This window comes from Ptychodera flava, chromosome 14, assembly GCF_041260155.1.
Source record: "Ptychodera flava strain L36383 chromosome 14, AS_Pfla_20210202, whole genome shotgun sequence".
Taxonomy (NCBI): Eukaryota; Metazoa; Hemichordata; class Enteropneusta; family Ptychoderidae; genus Ptychodera; species Ptychodera flava.
Genome location: NC_091941.1, coordinates 3,694,468 through 3,711,640, shown reverse-complemented (window position 1 = coordinate 3,711,640; position 17,173 = coordinate 3,694,468). Strand labels below are relative to the sequence as shown.

Below are 17,173 nucleotides of genomic sequence, written 5' to 3'. Positions count from 1 at the left end.
ACTAACTTTGAATAAAATCGGTTGAAACGTGTCTGAGTTATGGCTCTGTACATGAAAAAATTGTTACAAAATGGCCACCTGGCGGCCATATTGGATCGTATCACAAAACAAATTGACGTGCACATCTATGACATTGGTCAATGTCCTTGTACCAACTTTGAATAAAATCGGTTGAAATGTGTCTGAGTTATGGCTCTGTACATGAAAAAATTGTAATAACATGGCTGCCTGGCGGCCATATTGGATCGTATCACAAAACAAATTGACGTGCATCTGTATGACATATGAAGTAATTCTTGTACCAAGTTTGAATGAAATCGCTCCTTGCATCTCTGAGATATCTGCGTGAACGGACGGACGCACGCACGGACGCACACACGCACGCACGCACGCACGCACACACGCACGGACACGACCAAACCTATAAGTCCCCCCGGATGGTGTCCGTGGGGACTAAAAATAAGGACAGTACACAGTGTTGTCTTTAAGCTGTTTTATTGTTAAAAGCCATAATTGGCAATATTTAAATTATCTCACACTAAGAACTGCCATGAAGGTAAACTGAATCTAACCTCTCTGAAGATTATTTTCAATGGATTTTCTTGTGCAATGTGATACTGACAATTCCCAATCACTCTAATAATCATGTCCCCCTTTACTGCAACGCCCTAACTCCAAGTTACTGTACCCACACTGCCATAACCCCTAGCTAACACAACCATCACCTCCTGGCTCCTTTTCTTTCTCCAGTAATAGCCTGCGGCACAACAATAAAGTATTTACAGTACAAATTTGCAAATGTTCTATCATTTATTAAGTGAACTGCTTCAAAAGCAATTACCTATGGCTATAAATATTAATTTAAAAAAGATGTGATGAAGGAAAAAAAAAGAGACATTTCCTCTTTCGGCAACCTAAGTGTTGCCCGTAGTCAAATTATAGAAAGTGTTCCACATATCCCAAATTTTCAGTTTTTTTAAAACCACGATTGACTGGAATCCAGAAACATAAAAACAAACAGGATCATATCTGGTTTCAAATACCTGAACTTACCACAAATTAAAATGCTCAAATTCTGAAACTTGAATCTGTCTCAGTGTTCACCTATCATGAAACAGATTTTGCCATATATATTACATTCAAAGGGAGAGTTGCTTTAGTCATTCTTCAGAACTCTTCATTAGCAGTTCAGCAGAAATATGTAAATTTTCAAGGAGTTTTTCCTGATTCAAGTTTAAAAAGTAGTGAAAAAGCAAAGAGATTAAAAAACAGACAAGAAAACCATCACTAACTTTAAAGAGCAATGCTGGATATTGCTGACATGATTTTATAAAACAGGCAGAAGCAATTTTACCATTTCGCTTACAGCTTTGTCACCTTTGAAAACCAGTATTATTTCTTGTGTACATTAAAAAAATCCATGTCTTGTGTATTCAAAATATACATGTTTATAATACAATCTATTCAACTGTTTTCAAGTGAGTGAGTGGTGTTGTGAAGATTAAACCTATGGTATAAAAGTCCTCAACGAAAGGCAGTTCTGTAGGATGCATTTACTTGACAACTCAAAAAACTGCAAAAGAGTAATTTTACATTATGTACATGTCTATTCTTGGTCCTGCCATGATACAATGCAACCATTTTCATCCATTGATCATTTGATCTTTTCCCCATTTGTTCACTGAATCCGAGGATTACCAATGAAAAAAGGTTAGATCTGCGATGCTGTTTGTAAAATAACACCTGCTGCTTATGATAGGACTACTTGTTCTTCTTTACAGAACAAATCATTTGGAATATCAAAAATGGCAGATACACAGAATGGCATTCAAGCTTGACTTTCAGTTTGTTCATTGTTCATGCCAATATCAAGTGTCCTTTCACTTTGTGTGGGTGTTACTGTGGGCTCTAAATCAAGGCTTTTCTTGCTGAAAGTTTCCTCAAAATTCTCGGCTTCCAATGTGGCTTCATCTTCAATGCTGTCATCATCGGTCACATCAGCTGGCAAGTCTTCAAGGGTATCCATGGTGTTCAAGACATCAGGAATATTGTCCAGGGATCCGATAGGTGTCTCATACTCAGACTCTGAGGTGTGTCCAGATTCACTCTCACTTTCTCCTCCTAATTGATCTCTCTCATCATCATCATGCATGACAAGTGATGCTGCTGAATTCTGTTTTCCAGAACCTTCCTTTGCTGTATCAGTCTGTCCAGTTGACAGGACAGACCCTGATGTCAAGGTGGACTGTCCAGAATCTACTTGTGTCTCCTGACTATCATCATCAGAACACGCCCCTTCAGCGACCTGACGCTGCATTTTGATTTCTTCCTTTGCATCCCGTTTTGGAACTGGCTTTGATATGGACTGTTGTAGTTCACGGAAACGCTCTTTTATTGATTTCATGATAATAGGCATGAGTTCTCCCTCTTCTGAGCTACTGGTCCTTCTGGATATGCCTTCCACTGATTCCTCACTGGCTTTATTCAATGTTGAGCAACTCCCTGCTGTATGCAGGGGTGATGTTGGAGCACTGCTGTACCTACTGGTCCATTCACTTTCAGCACTGCTCACCGATGAGCCATCACTCATATCAAGGAACTCAGACAATATTCTTTGCCTGGGAACTGGCTTGCTCACTCTTTCTTCCAACTCTCTCCTTCTTTCTTTGACTGACTTGAACTGTGGCTCTGGGTCATCTTCCTCTACCTGGAGCCCTTGGATTCTGCTGTGGCTGGAGTAGTTAGGCACAGTGGGTAAAGACATGGCTTTCATGATTTCTTCAAAGTTCATTATGCTTTCCCTGACCGATCGACGTCTTGTTGCAAAGTCACTATCATCATCATCCTCAGTCCTCTTAGGTTTCTGTCTGAGCATGACTGTGTGAGTGCTAGCAGCCCTGGTAAATATTGGCGATTCTTTTTCAATGCTTTCAATCTCATCATCCTCAAAGATGATTGGTTTTGTCTCTGAGAATGAGAACTTCAAGTTTCTGTTGAGCGTATCACCCTGTTTGGCATACCTTGCTCCAATATTTGCACCACCCTGGGCATTCTCGCCTCCCAGTAAATTTGCCAAGCGATGCTCATAGGATTCTTCAGCATTCACATTGCTTTCAGAGGCACTCCTCCTCTTAATGTTAAATGATCTAGTTGCTTTGCTCTTCAGTCGCTGACTATAAGCCCTTGCTAATTGGTAAACTCTGTGTGATTTTTGCTCCTTATCTGGACTGTCTGGTGGTGTTTGCTTTGTCGGCTGTGTTGACTTTGCTTCATCTGATGACGATGAATGCTCTACAGACTGACTTGATCTGGGACTTGGACCAGGGCTTGGTGTTTTATGAGATGTCAATCGTGACCCAAGGCTGTGCAGCATGCTCTTGATGTTGTCTGTAACGCTTTCATTTGAAGATGCGGCTTCTGTCTTGGCATCAGTGTGACCACTGTTATCAGCTGGAAACGCTGGGACACTTTTCTTTGAGGGTTTAGAATTTGCAACCACATACTTCTCTGATTCATCAAGAATTTCTTCCGCTTCTGGTGGTAAAGATGGCTTTTCTTCTATTTCAGGCTGAGGCTGGCTGACATCTGAGATGGAAGACGAGTCAGCTAATTTTTGTCCACTATGAAGGGTCTCTCCATGGTCACTCTGTGACCTATCAGAACTAGTACTCAAAGACCTGGTCTTGTCTGTCCTATCACATGTAGTTGTTGTCCCATCAACGTCATCACTGCTTTTGTGGAGAATGCTCTTTTCTCCAGGGGCTAACCTAGAACCGCTCTCTTCCTCTGCTCCTATCAGAGTCTCTTTGCCCTCAGGTGGAGAGGGCAATGGCAGATCTGCATCAATAAGGGTTTCATTGCTTGGAGACAACTGTGATGTGTATGATAACGGTGAGACTGGACCAGACTTTGGAGATGTCGGAGATGGGCTGTCTGGAAAGGACTTGGGAGAAGTCAGATGAGCCATACTGAGTTTAGGCAGACTTTTTTCAACATAAGTCTGTGAGTAATGTGTGTACACAGTTGATAGTGACTGACTCTGCACAAGAGACGCCTGACTTGCAGTTGTGGTGGCGGTATCAGTTCGTTTTACCCATATGTCCTCGTTTTCCTGAGCATATGTTCTGTTCTGAGAAGCATACTGCTTGATTTTGTCAGTCCCTTTTATTTTGAAGACTGCATTCCTCAAAGTTGCTTGTTCAAGAACTGAAGTACTACTGCGGTAATTAATGTTAATATGTGTCCCGGAGGGCTTTCTCCTCGGCACTGTGTAAGCATCCACATGTTTCCCTGATTCCTCTTCAGCAATGTTGTTGAGAACTTCACTGATAGGTTTTTCTCCCTTGTTGATGCCATTCTCAAACTCTTCTTCCATTGCTAAGGGAGCAGATTCTTCAAGAATTAGATCATTTCTAGGCAGTGACTTTCTCCTTTGAGATAACTTTGCTTTTCTCTCATCATCACTACCGGAGTTCATTCTCTCAACACTGCCATGCATATCACTGTCAGTTTTTGCTTCTGTACCTTGTCCAGACAACGTTCTTTCCACACTATTGTTTGCAGATGTGGTTTTCTCAATGTCAGGTTTTTGCTGAACTTTGTCTGTTACATCTGATACATTTTCACCTTTCTTCATCTTATCAAAGACTGCTTCAACAGCTTGAACAATTTCATTGCTCACTTCAATGCTCTTTCTTGGGTTTCTGTCATCCAATTCCTGGCTCAGCCTGCGAGCTCTTGGACTACTATCATCTCCACCTGTAATCAACAGAACAAACCTGTTCAGAATGCTACTTCACAAGTGTGTAATCTGTAATAATTGGATCACTGTACAGGGGTGAGTACAGGGGTGACTGTGTCTATTCCATAATTGGTGGTCCGAGGACCACTATCACTGCACATTTGGTGGCTCTCCAGTCTTATTTGGTTGTCATGTACATAGTAAAAGCCTCAGAAAGTTCCAAAAAATCATAATTAACGCTCATACGCAGACATATATTTCACACAAGAACTTAGTCTTAATAACACTAGTTCAATTCAACAAGGCAGAAAAAATTTGGAAAAATACGTTTACTACTTAAAAATATTACCAGTAGCTGGAAGTTGGCAGCTATGTAGGAGGTTCACTTTACACCCAAACAGTCCTGGTATTCAACACTTGATAACTGTGAGTGTTTTGAAATGGACTGGAATTTTCACATTTGCTACAAAGTAACCATTTGATTCACAAAAAAAGTTTAATAGTTGGCATTAGGTGTTAAACAACTTACCAAGTTGTTTGACAGAATTTTTAGGATCAGCTTGGTTTGTTGAGAGGCTATCAAGACTTTTACTTTTGACACAGTCACTACGAGTCAGACTCCCCGATTTCTGCACAGCTTCTTCCTTTGACCTTTTTCTCTCCTTGCTTGGTTTTTGTGAAGCTTTCTATTGGTTTAGCAAATAATGACCAGAATTAATAATTACAAACTACATGTACACGCACAATATTAGACAGAGCACCAGCAATCATCCTTGATGAAATTTTAGATGCTTTTAGAATTACCAAAAACTGCATCATGAGATAAAATTTTGTGGCAAAACAAAGATGAACCAGTGTAAATTTGTCTTTTAACAGATAATTTGACGTCTTTGGTGACTTGTAAAGGATAAACATTCTTTCATTATTGAAACAAGGTGAAATTCTCTCTTCTATTCAGATAGGTACATCTGAACAGCAATAAATTTATATATGGATCTCAGATGATTAGTGACAGGCATACTGTTATCAAATTTTAGTAAACATTTACAATGTACATTGTTTGACAAACAAAGAGGTCTGTTGGAGAAGACATGTCCCTAGCAGATAACTGACATTATCAAACTGGAAATTGGTTTACAATTTATAGTAACTTTGATGAGCATTTTTGTGGGTGGATCGATTCAAATTTTCCTTTGATCGATACCATTTCTAACTATGGAAACTGGACACCTGTCAAGAACAGCATGAACTGATCCATTTTATCTTGTTATCTTTCCACTACACAACATCCTAAAGGCTCTGCACAGATGCAGCATCATGGAAAATTGGACGACACAGAAAAAAGGACACAACTGACCAACCAACATTTCAAGGTAAATAACACATACCTGAGTTTGAGGCTGAGGTGAAGCTGAAGATTTCTTCTTATGAGGCGATTCACTTTCACTCTGAGTGTCCTGAGTGTCCATCTCTGTACTGCTATGACCTGATGTATGCCGTGATTTCTTCATACTCTGTCAATACAATGTTGTATGCTGATGGTTAAACATGGGAAACGAACCTGACAGATGCAGGAAATCTCATCACTTATATATTTCTGATGTCCTTATTCTTTTCAAGATATATTCTCCAAAATACAAATTTTATGATGATTGTTCAGAAAGCTCATCAAATGTATTTTATAAGTGATCTATCAAGATGTGCTGAGTATTATGGTCTTTTCCCAAGTTACCAGACAGCTTTCATCTTCATTGCAACTTAACACCATTAACAGACATTTCCTTGATAGTTTTATGACTGTCAGTATTGTATTTAAGCATTATATTACCATACCCTGTCTGTCGCATTTTGATTGGTCGAGCTGAACCACGTGACTGACCACAAATACACAGTAATGGTCTGTTTATATGCCCGTGAATATGAATAATAAGATTAACAACTCAAAGTATCGTAACTTTACAGCTCAAACATAAATCATAATCAATCACAAAATAAAATGGAGCACCTGTGGGCCTAGTTGAGATACCTTTTTCTGAAAATATTTCCAGATTTGCCAACATTTTACAGCGCGCGTAACAGTGCGTCGCGTATTGCTCAGTTCTGGGGCCCAGTTGTCGTTCGCGCCTGAAATTTTCGGAAATTTTTACGGTTTTCTTGGGTTAGCTGATAATATAATGGAAATAACAGACTCCGCTCTGACCATTAACGTTTATTTGTGGTCGCGGGCTCGAGGAAAGCCAAATTAACGGGCTCGGCAAGCCTCGCCCGTTAATTTTTGGATTTCCTCTCGCCCTTGCCCACAAATAAACGTTAATGGTCAGCGCGTCGCCCGTTATTTCTATAATAAAGCACACCCAGCGATGGTATACCACGAGATTTTGACCAGTTCACGACATATATGCACGAGCCATAGCGAGTGTAAAGTGAGAGGTATACCGTCGCTGGGTGTGATTTATTGCTATTATATCATAACAGTATATTGAAATTCTGGCATGGAACGTCATAAAAGGACTTTTCCTCAAGCCAAGAGCTAGTGCGCACGCCAGCGGTGGTATATCGCCAATATACCACGGTTCTTTTCGCGTCTCAACCAATCAGATTGATGTATTTGCGCCATCAATATACTGGAATGATATAATATGAATTATAGTTCATTTGACTGCAATGAATGCACTATTTCAGATATATTGACATTTTCTCATATTAAGAAATGAGACATCTATGAATTCAATAAGAGTACTTACACCTTTTGGATTGATTATTTCAGGTTTTTTCATACCTACAAATCAAAACAAAAAGTCAGCTTGAAAGTCTGTCAATAGTACACCCATGAAGCAAACCTAACAAGTTTTGAAGATAGTGTTCCACTTTCATTTCTATATCTGTCACTGAAATATATAGGACCACCTTTGGTCATGTAAATTAAACAAAATGTTCGAATAAAATATAAAGTGTGTTGTAAATGGATTGTGTAGGGAATTAAGGGTGCAGGAGGTTGGGAATGGCGTGGTTGGGTTTGCGATGTGAAAAATACACAAAAATATTCACTTCCCTGAGTCGTACAGCATGATAGCAATTTCAAGTTATCAAGACTGGCAATTGAATGAAAGAGTCAGCTGATGTATGGTAAAATAATGTGTAATGTGGCCAATTTAAGTGTACACCAAGGTGTCACTCATCAGCTGTTTTGCTGTGTGTCACTGCTTTGTAACATATATTGATTTTAATGTCGAGTGTTAGAAATGAGGTGAATCATGAGTCTGCAATGTGAGTGATCAAGATAAAATAAACTTGTATACTACATAAGATGGTTACAATGAATATTATAAATGATCATGAAGTGAAATATTGCTGTTTGTAATCATTTAGGCATGTTACTATATTGTTTCTGAAACTTGTGACGAATGAGTAAAATGACCTTCAGCATGCAGTACTTGTGAATTCAACATGTAGTGCACCACCTGGGTATGACATACGCACGTGCAAATTATTGGTGACCTCTACCCTTTCACCCTGATGCCCTAACCTTTAAATACCATAGGGTTGAAAGGTAACTATTGAATTCTGAAGTACTGTTGATTGATTACTTTCTACTTTTAAGCAGCTACTCACCACTGATAGCTATTTCCATGGCATCAATGATGAAAAGTATCAAGAAAGGCGGCACATGAAAAGAAATTGGTTAAAATTAGTGTAAAGCCTTAATTAGTTAAATGGCCAGTGGCTGTAACTTTAAAAAAAATTTCACCATTTTTTATTTCAATGTCAACTTCCATTTCTTATTCTCTTCCCCAAAGCATGTATGTTCAGAACACAAGTATTAAACGTGTCAACTCAGCCTGTACATGTGTACACAGCATTGCTATTGTTGACAATGAATTCTGGTCCAGATTAGAATTTAAATGTAAACAATAACTATGTATTTGACATGTATGGACGCTGCCTTGGCAGGCTAAATATTGTTGGTAGATGTTTTAACATAGTTTGGGGAGTAGAAAAAAGAACCTGCAATTGGCATGCAGAACAAAATATAGTGAAAAATTTAACAAAATTTACAGCTACTGGCTGGCCCTTGAATCTATGTGCAACGTTGTTATACTGGGATGCTACTGACAAACCAAAACTACAACTATGTTTGTTAATGATACAAATAACAATCCTATTACAAATGCAGGGGTTCAGCAATTAGTGTTAGTGTACATGCATCAAACATACAAGGTGAGAAATCCCAAACAATAAAACATTCAGTGCATTTGCAAGGTAGATGGTTTTGACACAAGATAATCAGCTATTCTTTGAGATTGTTGTTGTATGTCAAGGAGAGCTTACTGAAATGTCTTGGGAACCCCATTAATAATATCAACTAACCCAGTGTACTAACTGCACCTCTGTCTTTACAAAATTCAGTCGATGTGTGTTTTTTTGGCCAGATATTGTGATTGACAGACTGCTTGTTGTACGAATAGAAGATTTTCATGCATTTTAATGTAAAACTTTGAAAACCTTCCGTAGCAGATATGCATTCAAACATTTACAAATGTATTAGTTCAAGACTCATTTTAAGAAGACACTCAACTGGCACACAACAAGACTGATCAACACCAAGCCATGTGGGTATGTATTTTGTTATGTACCGGTATGTACATATATGTGTATTCACAAGAGGTAATACTCATACACCACTCAGATATTCACACAACCAGATGTTTAGCCGTAAGTACAAGTTAGTGAAGTTAAGAGATTAAAAATGAGAATATAATTGCAGTGAGATTGGTGAGCACTCACCATGCAGAATGGTTTTGCTCCCTGTTATAAGGAGTGAAATAGAGACAGAAATGAAAGGCAAGATATAAGAGGAAGATGAGGTACTGAAGATGAGAAAACTTTGGTACTGGTATGTAGTTTGGAAGATTTAGAATCTTTGTTCAGTCATGATCAGTTATGATAAGCTAAGATGAAGCTATTTGGCAGTATTGAGGAAATTAGGCATAGGAAGGGCTGACAGAGGAGATTTTTTGAAAACAGAAATACTTGACAGATGAAGATGAGAGGTGGTCATCTGGGAATCTACTTAGATGAGTTAAGAATTTGACAAATCAGCCAAGATGTCATACAGTCATAATTATTTTATCTGACATGTTTCACTACTCATGAAGATGGACATACCCTGTAATATGACACTAAATCTTACAGCACTATTGTAACTCTAGTGGATTTCTGATGTGTTATTAATATGATCTAATATATGTAAATTTAATGATGAAAACAGAGAGTCCATTGCATGGACATTAAATACATTGTACCAGGTATCAAACCCACCATCCTTTGATAGTGAGTCTGGCACCTTAATTAACCAGCTACCCCATGATGCTGCTCCCAATTAAAAAGAACAGAATGTTTTCTTTCACTTTTCAGCTACATACACACACTCTCTGTCTCTTGTCTTAAAATCAATAACTTACCTTTAAGTTGTACAGACCCTCGTCTCAGTTTTCTCAAACTCGGATCTGATTTGCGCCTTGCATGTCTTTTATTTCTTCTCTCTTCCTTGTTTCTCCCATTATCCTTCTTCTCCAACAGCTCAGCGCTATCATCTGATGCATAATCTACAAAAGAACACATCAAGATTGAAATGTCTTGATCCCATCAATACTAGAATTCTGTAGTCAACCGCAGTTCATAACCACATGTGAAAATACAAACACTAGCAACAACAACAACAAAAAGACACAAAAACTGAAGATATGAACATTTCAAATTTGAAATGGATGGAAACCAATGGCTCTAACAAGTTGACTTACTAAGGCGTCACTACATTTGGCAACACAACACCTTTTTTTTTACTTAAAAACATCTCCTAGGACAAAAGCTTTTACTTATGGTCATATTGTCAAAATTTTATTTCATCAAACAAAACGCTTTTTCTTATCCTTCTCCCGTAAGTGTGTTGATCTATACTGTGACAGTCCTACCAGCACAATGCATTATGTGCAATGTGTGATATTACTGTGGAACAATGAATTCTACTCCAGATCAAAATTCAGTAATCAACAACAACACTGTACAGTACCCACATACAGGATGTATCAATGAGATGAACTCAAGGCTTTTTGGCATGATTTTGAGAATAGAACAAGAAACTGTATTTTAAACAAAAATACTGGAAAATACAAAGAAAGTTTCTGCTTATGCAGAAGAGCAATACAGTGATTAAAGTTCTCCTCATGTATTCCACTGTAAAAATAATTATTGGCCAATCCCCCATTTCCATCAAAACCTGTGTGGTCAATCCTCGATGCCAATGTGTTCACTGTGGTGGAAACCAAAACAGACACTCATCCTTGGTATAGTTTTATCGCACCAGTCCACCACCTCATGTTTCATATCAGCTGTGATGAGACGTGATTAGATGCAAAATATGTTTACTCACATTTATCTTTGTCTTGGTCAAGTATTACTTGTTTAGCATGTATGGGTACAGCCAATGGATGGTTCTCTATGATAAGTCTCTTCAAATGATGAGTCCAATACTTCTTGTGTTCCATTGACTTGGCCTGAGGTGCAAAGAAAAGAGTAATAATGGTACCATTTTGAAAGTTTCTCCCAGAACTCACTCTCAAAATGAAACAGCAAGTGTCATACATGTCTGGCAAGGGTTTTTCTGACACACAGATAAACTGAGCACTAAAGATTTATTGGCACACTACCAACTTGTAAACAATTACTACCTTGACACAGTTCCCAATCGTTTTGTTGACCACAAGAATGTGAGTAATGTTAAAATTTTGTATATATGCAACATACTGGTCAAGTTTGTTTGTTAACCACCAAAACTCTGAATTAATGATCATCTGGTTGTCTGAACAGGCTGCCTACAGTCTACCTCTTTTATTTGAATATTAACATTCTACCTGATAATTGCAACTTGCATTAATCATTCATAGTGACCACGACCTTTGGTCTTTGGCCGCTTTTGTTACAATTTTATCTTGGCAGACTGGGAACCTCGATTGCAGAAATGTCTGTATGTTTGTTGAAACTTATAAAACAATAGTAAAAGGAAGTTGATAAGTCAGATTGTGTTTCAGTGGAAAGTAAACTCGAATGCAATCACGTTCCTAGATAATATCACATTCATTGTACTTTCCTTCTAGCAGTAGATTTCCATGGATTGATTGGAGTTCCCATCGCTTAGTATAATAAACATAGACATTCCCTTTCCGCATCCTATAACAAACGGGATAAAGTCCCCACATACTGCGATTTGGATAAATTCACTTCAGACTGAAGAGGGTGTTGTACATGTATGTCGAGATCTCTCACTCACCTGTATAACATACTGGGTTTTGTTATTGTCGAATGGAATGATCACAAACCAAAGTGTGTCTCTCTGTACAACCTCTTGAAGTATCATGTTATCACACTGCAAAATGAACATTTAATCAGTAAGCCCCAAAGTCTAAGACAGATTTCACTGAAGAGGTCATTGAAAAGAAATAGCATGTAAGACACTAGAGCGATTACAGTGGCTAGAGGTAGCTGAGGAAGTGGCTCCAGGGTATGAATGAGTTGTAAACCAAATCAGGATCTCCTTCAATCAATTTTTGCAGAAAGCTTGCAGACAGATAGACATGCCCTGAATACAAAATTGTTGTGACCTTCAAGGGCTCAGGGTACATTCTGCAATTCAAGGCATGGCCTGCATAGGAAGGGCTGTTTAAAAGTATGAGACAACAAAACACACTGTCTTTGAGACACACTGTCTTTTTGACATTACACCAATGACAGCTGATATCACTTGTTTTCTTGTCTAACACAATGCCCTAGGGTACAGTGACTGTCCATCCTTCTTTTTCAACTCAATCAAACGTTAAAACCTGAAACTTCTACAGCTTAGAATCAACACACTGTTAATTTGTGATGTAACTTTTAAATATATGAGACAAGAGCATGTCATTCTGATGTGGCTTTGGGCTGTTTACTTTGCCCACGCATAATGTAATTTGAACAATTTTAAAAATGTGTAGTTACTAAGGTCAGATTAATGCAAGATCAGTATACTATAATGGCTTAGGGTCAGCATCTTTTCTAAGTAGCTTTAGAACTGTCAAAGTATGCTTGTGAAGCACTCATTGAATGAACTGTTATTTTATTTGTAATTTTCATACTTATCCTTCCATTTTGTTATATCCAGCTAACACTTACGACTATGTCACATGATATACTGCATTGTATCTGTGTTTACACTGTAGTGAATCTGTAGCATGCATGCATGTATTTGTTTTGATGTTCTCGGTTTATCTGTTATATTTACCATGATGACAGCTTTGATGCTGATTAATCCATCTTCTCTCTTCTTACCAATTAACAGTGCTTTCTCAAACAGGAACAGAAATCTATCAGCTCTAGCGCCAACCATGCGGAAGACATCCTGCCATAAGATGATTGAACACAGTTTTAATCCAAGTATGTGCTAAGTCTCAGTTGCACTTTCTAACTTTTGTTTTTCACATAGAAATGTGAATCCATGATTGAAACTTAAGTAAAGAGACTGTTGGAATCTACATTCCCAATTCTCTCAAGAGAGAGGAGTAGATTTTGGTTGACTGGGTATTGAACTGTAAGCCTACCCACTGACAAATTAACACTGATACTCCAGAAGTTTTCATGTATTTCTCTTATGAATCTGCAGGGGGTATTTTCTCTTCAAAAAGGAATTTGAATATTTGTGTTCACAGCAGTGTGGAAGCTCTAATGCTCCATCCATCAATGCTATGGATACTACCACCACTATGGCATATTGGTGATTGAGTCTATCCTTTGAGAGTTCATGCAATAATTAGGATGACAGCTGACTCAAAGCAGACCTTACCTCCAGTACTAAGTCCCCATATGACACCAAGGAGCCCTGAAAACAAGCCAAATAATCAATTACATACAGACTGAACACAGCTTTTGTTCTTGACATTGAGATTCTTCACTCTCACAGCAGGGGATGTGTAATTACTGAGACCTTGCACAGGGTCAAACCTCATCTGACCTTTCAGAACTGAACTGGATCCCATTTGGCTTCCAGCAAAATTGGAGTGAAATCACTTCCATATTACACAAACGATTACATTCATTAATACTGACTGAGGTCAAGACACCGTTCTTTGAGTAGGATCTTGAACTCTGTGAAAGAGTGAAATGTATCATGTTTTCATTTACTAAGGAAATTCAACATGGGCAATGTTGAAAACTATCTTCCAAGTTAATGTTAACACCATTTTCAATTAAATTAAATTAGGGTGTGATAAAAGGGATTTTTTATTCTTGAGCAGTCATTTCTATCTTAATTTTTTCAATGATTGCAATCACTTCATTTATTTTCATGAAATACAAGAATATTTCTTCTTTGCTGAAAAATTGAAAATAATGAGACAAATAGTACACACCAAGATATCTTTCAATACCAAAAGTGCATTTCAGTGAAAACAGGAGGTAACACATGCAATAATTCTTTAAATATGTTTGTATCTTAACAATATCTACAAAATCTCAGCATGTTGTATCCAACTTAAAAGCTACTCAGGACTTAGGATATTAGAAGAACACACACATTTTCCATACCCCGTTGATTGAATATTTAGTTGTGTACTCACATCCCAGCCATGTAGTTGACTCTGTATCTCCTGAACGTGGACGGCAGCTTCATGTTTCCTCTTCATTTCATTGATGTACCTGGCTATCCTCGTCATGGTCGCTAGGGCTTCCTCTATCACATCAAACCCATCAGCTTTCTTGTCAAAGTGACGATGGATCTCCTGTATGTATTGGAACAGGTTTCAGTGTGAAGACAATTCTGTGACAGGTATAGTTTGCTCAAATTCTTGAGTCAGTGTGGATTTCTAGTCTTGGAATTGTGTGTTTCCTAGTTTATTTGTGCAAAATGCTCATACAAGACACAAAATACAGTGATTTTCTCTGAATGTAATTTCTTGTACATGATAATGTCATAAATCCAAGAATTGTTACACTCTATGTTATTTTTATCAAATCACATCTCTTTCTATACATCAACATGGAACAAAAGGAAGCCCCTGAGAAGACAAAGATCTGGTTATGAACAATGATTAAAGAAATGCAACTCTTAATGATTTTTTCACTGTTTTTGTTTTGCATGTGTATGTTCTTGTTCTACTCCCTTGAGCATGTTGTAACACCAACATTGCAACAACTTAGCTTGTCAACACAGTGTATGTGTGTGTAAAATACATTGTTATTGTATACATTTGAAATCTAGTCCAGAACAGAATACACTCATCAACAATGACAATGCAGTCTATACACATGTACAGGCTGAGTTGACAAGTGGAATAAATGTGTCTCAACCTGCTTTGGGTAGTAAAACAAGAAACTGTGGTTGACATTAAAAACAAACATGGCAGAAATATCATCAACAGTTATAGCTTCTAGCCTTTTAAATGAGAAGGGTTGCAAAAAAAGCCCAAGAAATGGAATGAAAAGTTCACAAAGAATACAGAATAACATTAATTTTTTTTGAATTCACTCTTTCAGTTCAATTGCTGATGTAATATTTGAATCATCCCTAATAGGCAATAGGGCCTGAAAAGGCTAAGGTGACTGACTTTACCTGAAAAAGGAGTCTGTATTTCAGTATTCTCTGAACAGGTTTAAGTAAATATGAACCAAGTGGCAGTGGATGTTTGAGGGCTGACTGCCTGCTTTTGAAGAACTTCATGACTGCACCAATTTCAGACAGCTCTGTTAGCACAGCTACTGAATTTGGATAGTTAGTACAGTATTGTGTGTACCGCTTGAAGCCATCGTCCTGTAAGATTAGAATCATTTGAAAAGTGTCATTATAATAATTCTTTATTATTTCACCAGAAAAAAACAAAACTTACATTTACTGATCATTAATTGTTAACAAAAACAAGTAAATAAACAATGATAACACAGCATTTTTGAAGTGCTTCTGGTTAGGACCATTATTTCTGCTCTTTGTTTGAATTATTTTGTCTGCTAACATACATCTTTCTCTTGGCTGTGCATTCAGCAATTGTTGAAAAACACTTACAATGGCATATGGACTTTGTCCGTTCATGAAATCTCAATCATGCAGTATCTCCTCGAGAGGCCTAGCACTTTTGATGAATTGCATGACAGTCTGTCATTTGTACTTTTTATGCTAGCAGCTCAAAATATATTATCACTGTAAATTAGCTCCATGCTTGTAATGATTTAGCTCCCTTGGAAATAAATGAATCCTGATCTGAGGGTACCCTGTAAAAGGTAATTGTATCTATAGTTCAGGGTTCAGATCTTACCTTATCCACAAAACATTCAGCAATTTGGATTGGATCAAGATCACAACTTTCAAGTTCATCAAGTAAACCTCTGTGAATTGAAAACAACAGAAAAAAAATATTTTAACAGTATTTACTATACGATTTTAGTACATAATTTTAGTATGGTTACTTAGTCAAAATGGATTGACCTTCCAGCACAAGGGTGTCAATGCGTGTACATAAATCACTGACTATGTGAGGTTTCAAATTTAAAAGGTTACACAAACATTCCATGGCTCTTATTTTTATTTTTGCAGTTTCATCAAAAAGAAATTATTATAATGATTACAATATCTGAGCAAGATTTCTTAAAATGACATTTGTAGTATTTCATGGAAATCATTCTAACTATTTCTGGCGTGATCACCATGTGTAAATTCACTTGAAAACACTCAATCTGGTGTTGCATCATAAAAGCTTCAGCTGGTTCTCAGAAAACCAGCTGTCTGGTACTCAGATCTATAAATTATATCAAGACTTCAACCATCTGTTACTGTCATAAGGTTAACCATGCCATAAAACAATAGGGTCCAATGTTATTGCTCATAATCAGGACACTGACCCCCACTAAGTTAATATTTCACCAACAACAAAGGAGTGTCTAACCAGTGTATGACACCTTACTTGTTAAAGTCGTAGATCTCTTCAATGTTACCAAATAAGGTGCTGTACTCTTCCGGTGATATGGGCAGTTCTGGTTTATCCAGGATGACATGCAGGTAACCCTAAAACAAACGCATGTACATACATAAAGGAAATCATCACCAAAGTCAAACATCTGCGGTCACCTACCCTATATTTTGGCACCATGACTAAGCCCACTGGGTGATTTATAAAGTCCTGCCTATGTTTATAGTGACGTACAGTGCTAGTGAGTGACATTGCTGTCATTTGAAAAGGTGTTTCGGATGTATGCTATGTCCTGTTTATTGACGTCAACAGAGTTACATAAACAGTAATATTCAAGAAGGTGTTAATTTGTATGATGTCAAGGACATTGCAGTCTGTTGTGAATGTTGACACCTACACCAGACTGTCGACAGTATTGCAGTTAGACATTTGATACAGGGCAGTTTTG

General features: G+C 37.7%; 1 protein-coding gene across 10 annotated transcripts in view; it reads right to left on the bottom strand.

Moving 5' to 3' along the window:
- Nucleotides 1–478: 478 nt before the first annotated feature.
- Nucleotides 479–17,173, bottom strand: part of LOC139148992 (uncharacterized) — a 49,305-nt gene continuing 32,610 nt past the window's right edge. For 7 of the 10 annotated variants that reach the window (XM_070720473.1, XM_070720474.1, XM_070720478.1 and 4 more), the window contains 14 exons: nt 16,720–16,820; nt 16,075–16,144; nt 15,378–15,575; nt 14,386–14,547; nt 13,614–13,649; nt 13,056–13,172; nt 12,069–12,164; nt 11,172–11,295; nt 10,204–10,347; nt 8,354–8,362; nt 7,486–7,520; nt 6,130–6,255; nt 5,271–5,427; nt 479–4,758 (listed from right to left, as the gene is read on the bottom strand). In XM_070720473.1, the coding sequence (XP_070576574.1) occupies nt 1,829–4,758; nt 5,271–5,427; nt 6,130–6,255; nt 7,486–7,520; nt 8,354–8,362; nt 10,204–10,347; nt 11,172–11,295; nt 12,069–12,164; nt 13,056–13,172; nt 13,614–13,649; nt 14,386–14,547; nt 15,378–15,575; nt 16,075–16,144; nt 16,720–16,820 (4,305 nt within the window). In that variant the 3' untranslated portion in view covers nt 479–1,828. The remainder of the gene's footprint in view (nt 4,759–5,270; nt 5,428–6,129; nt 6,256–7,485; nt 7,521–8,353; nt 8,363–10,203; nt 10,348–11,171; nt 11,296–12,068; nt 12,165–13,055; nt 13,173–13,613; nt 13,650–14,385; nt 14,548–15,377; nt 15,576–16,074; nt 16,145–16,719; nt 16,821–17,173) is intronic. The other 3 variants (XM_070720479.1, XM_070720480.1, XM_070720471.1) reach the window with 1 other exon arrangement.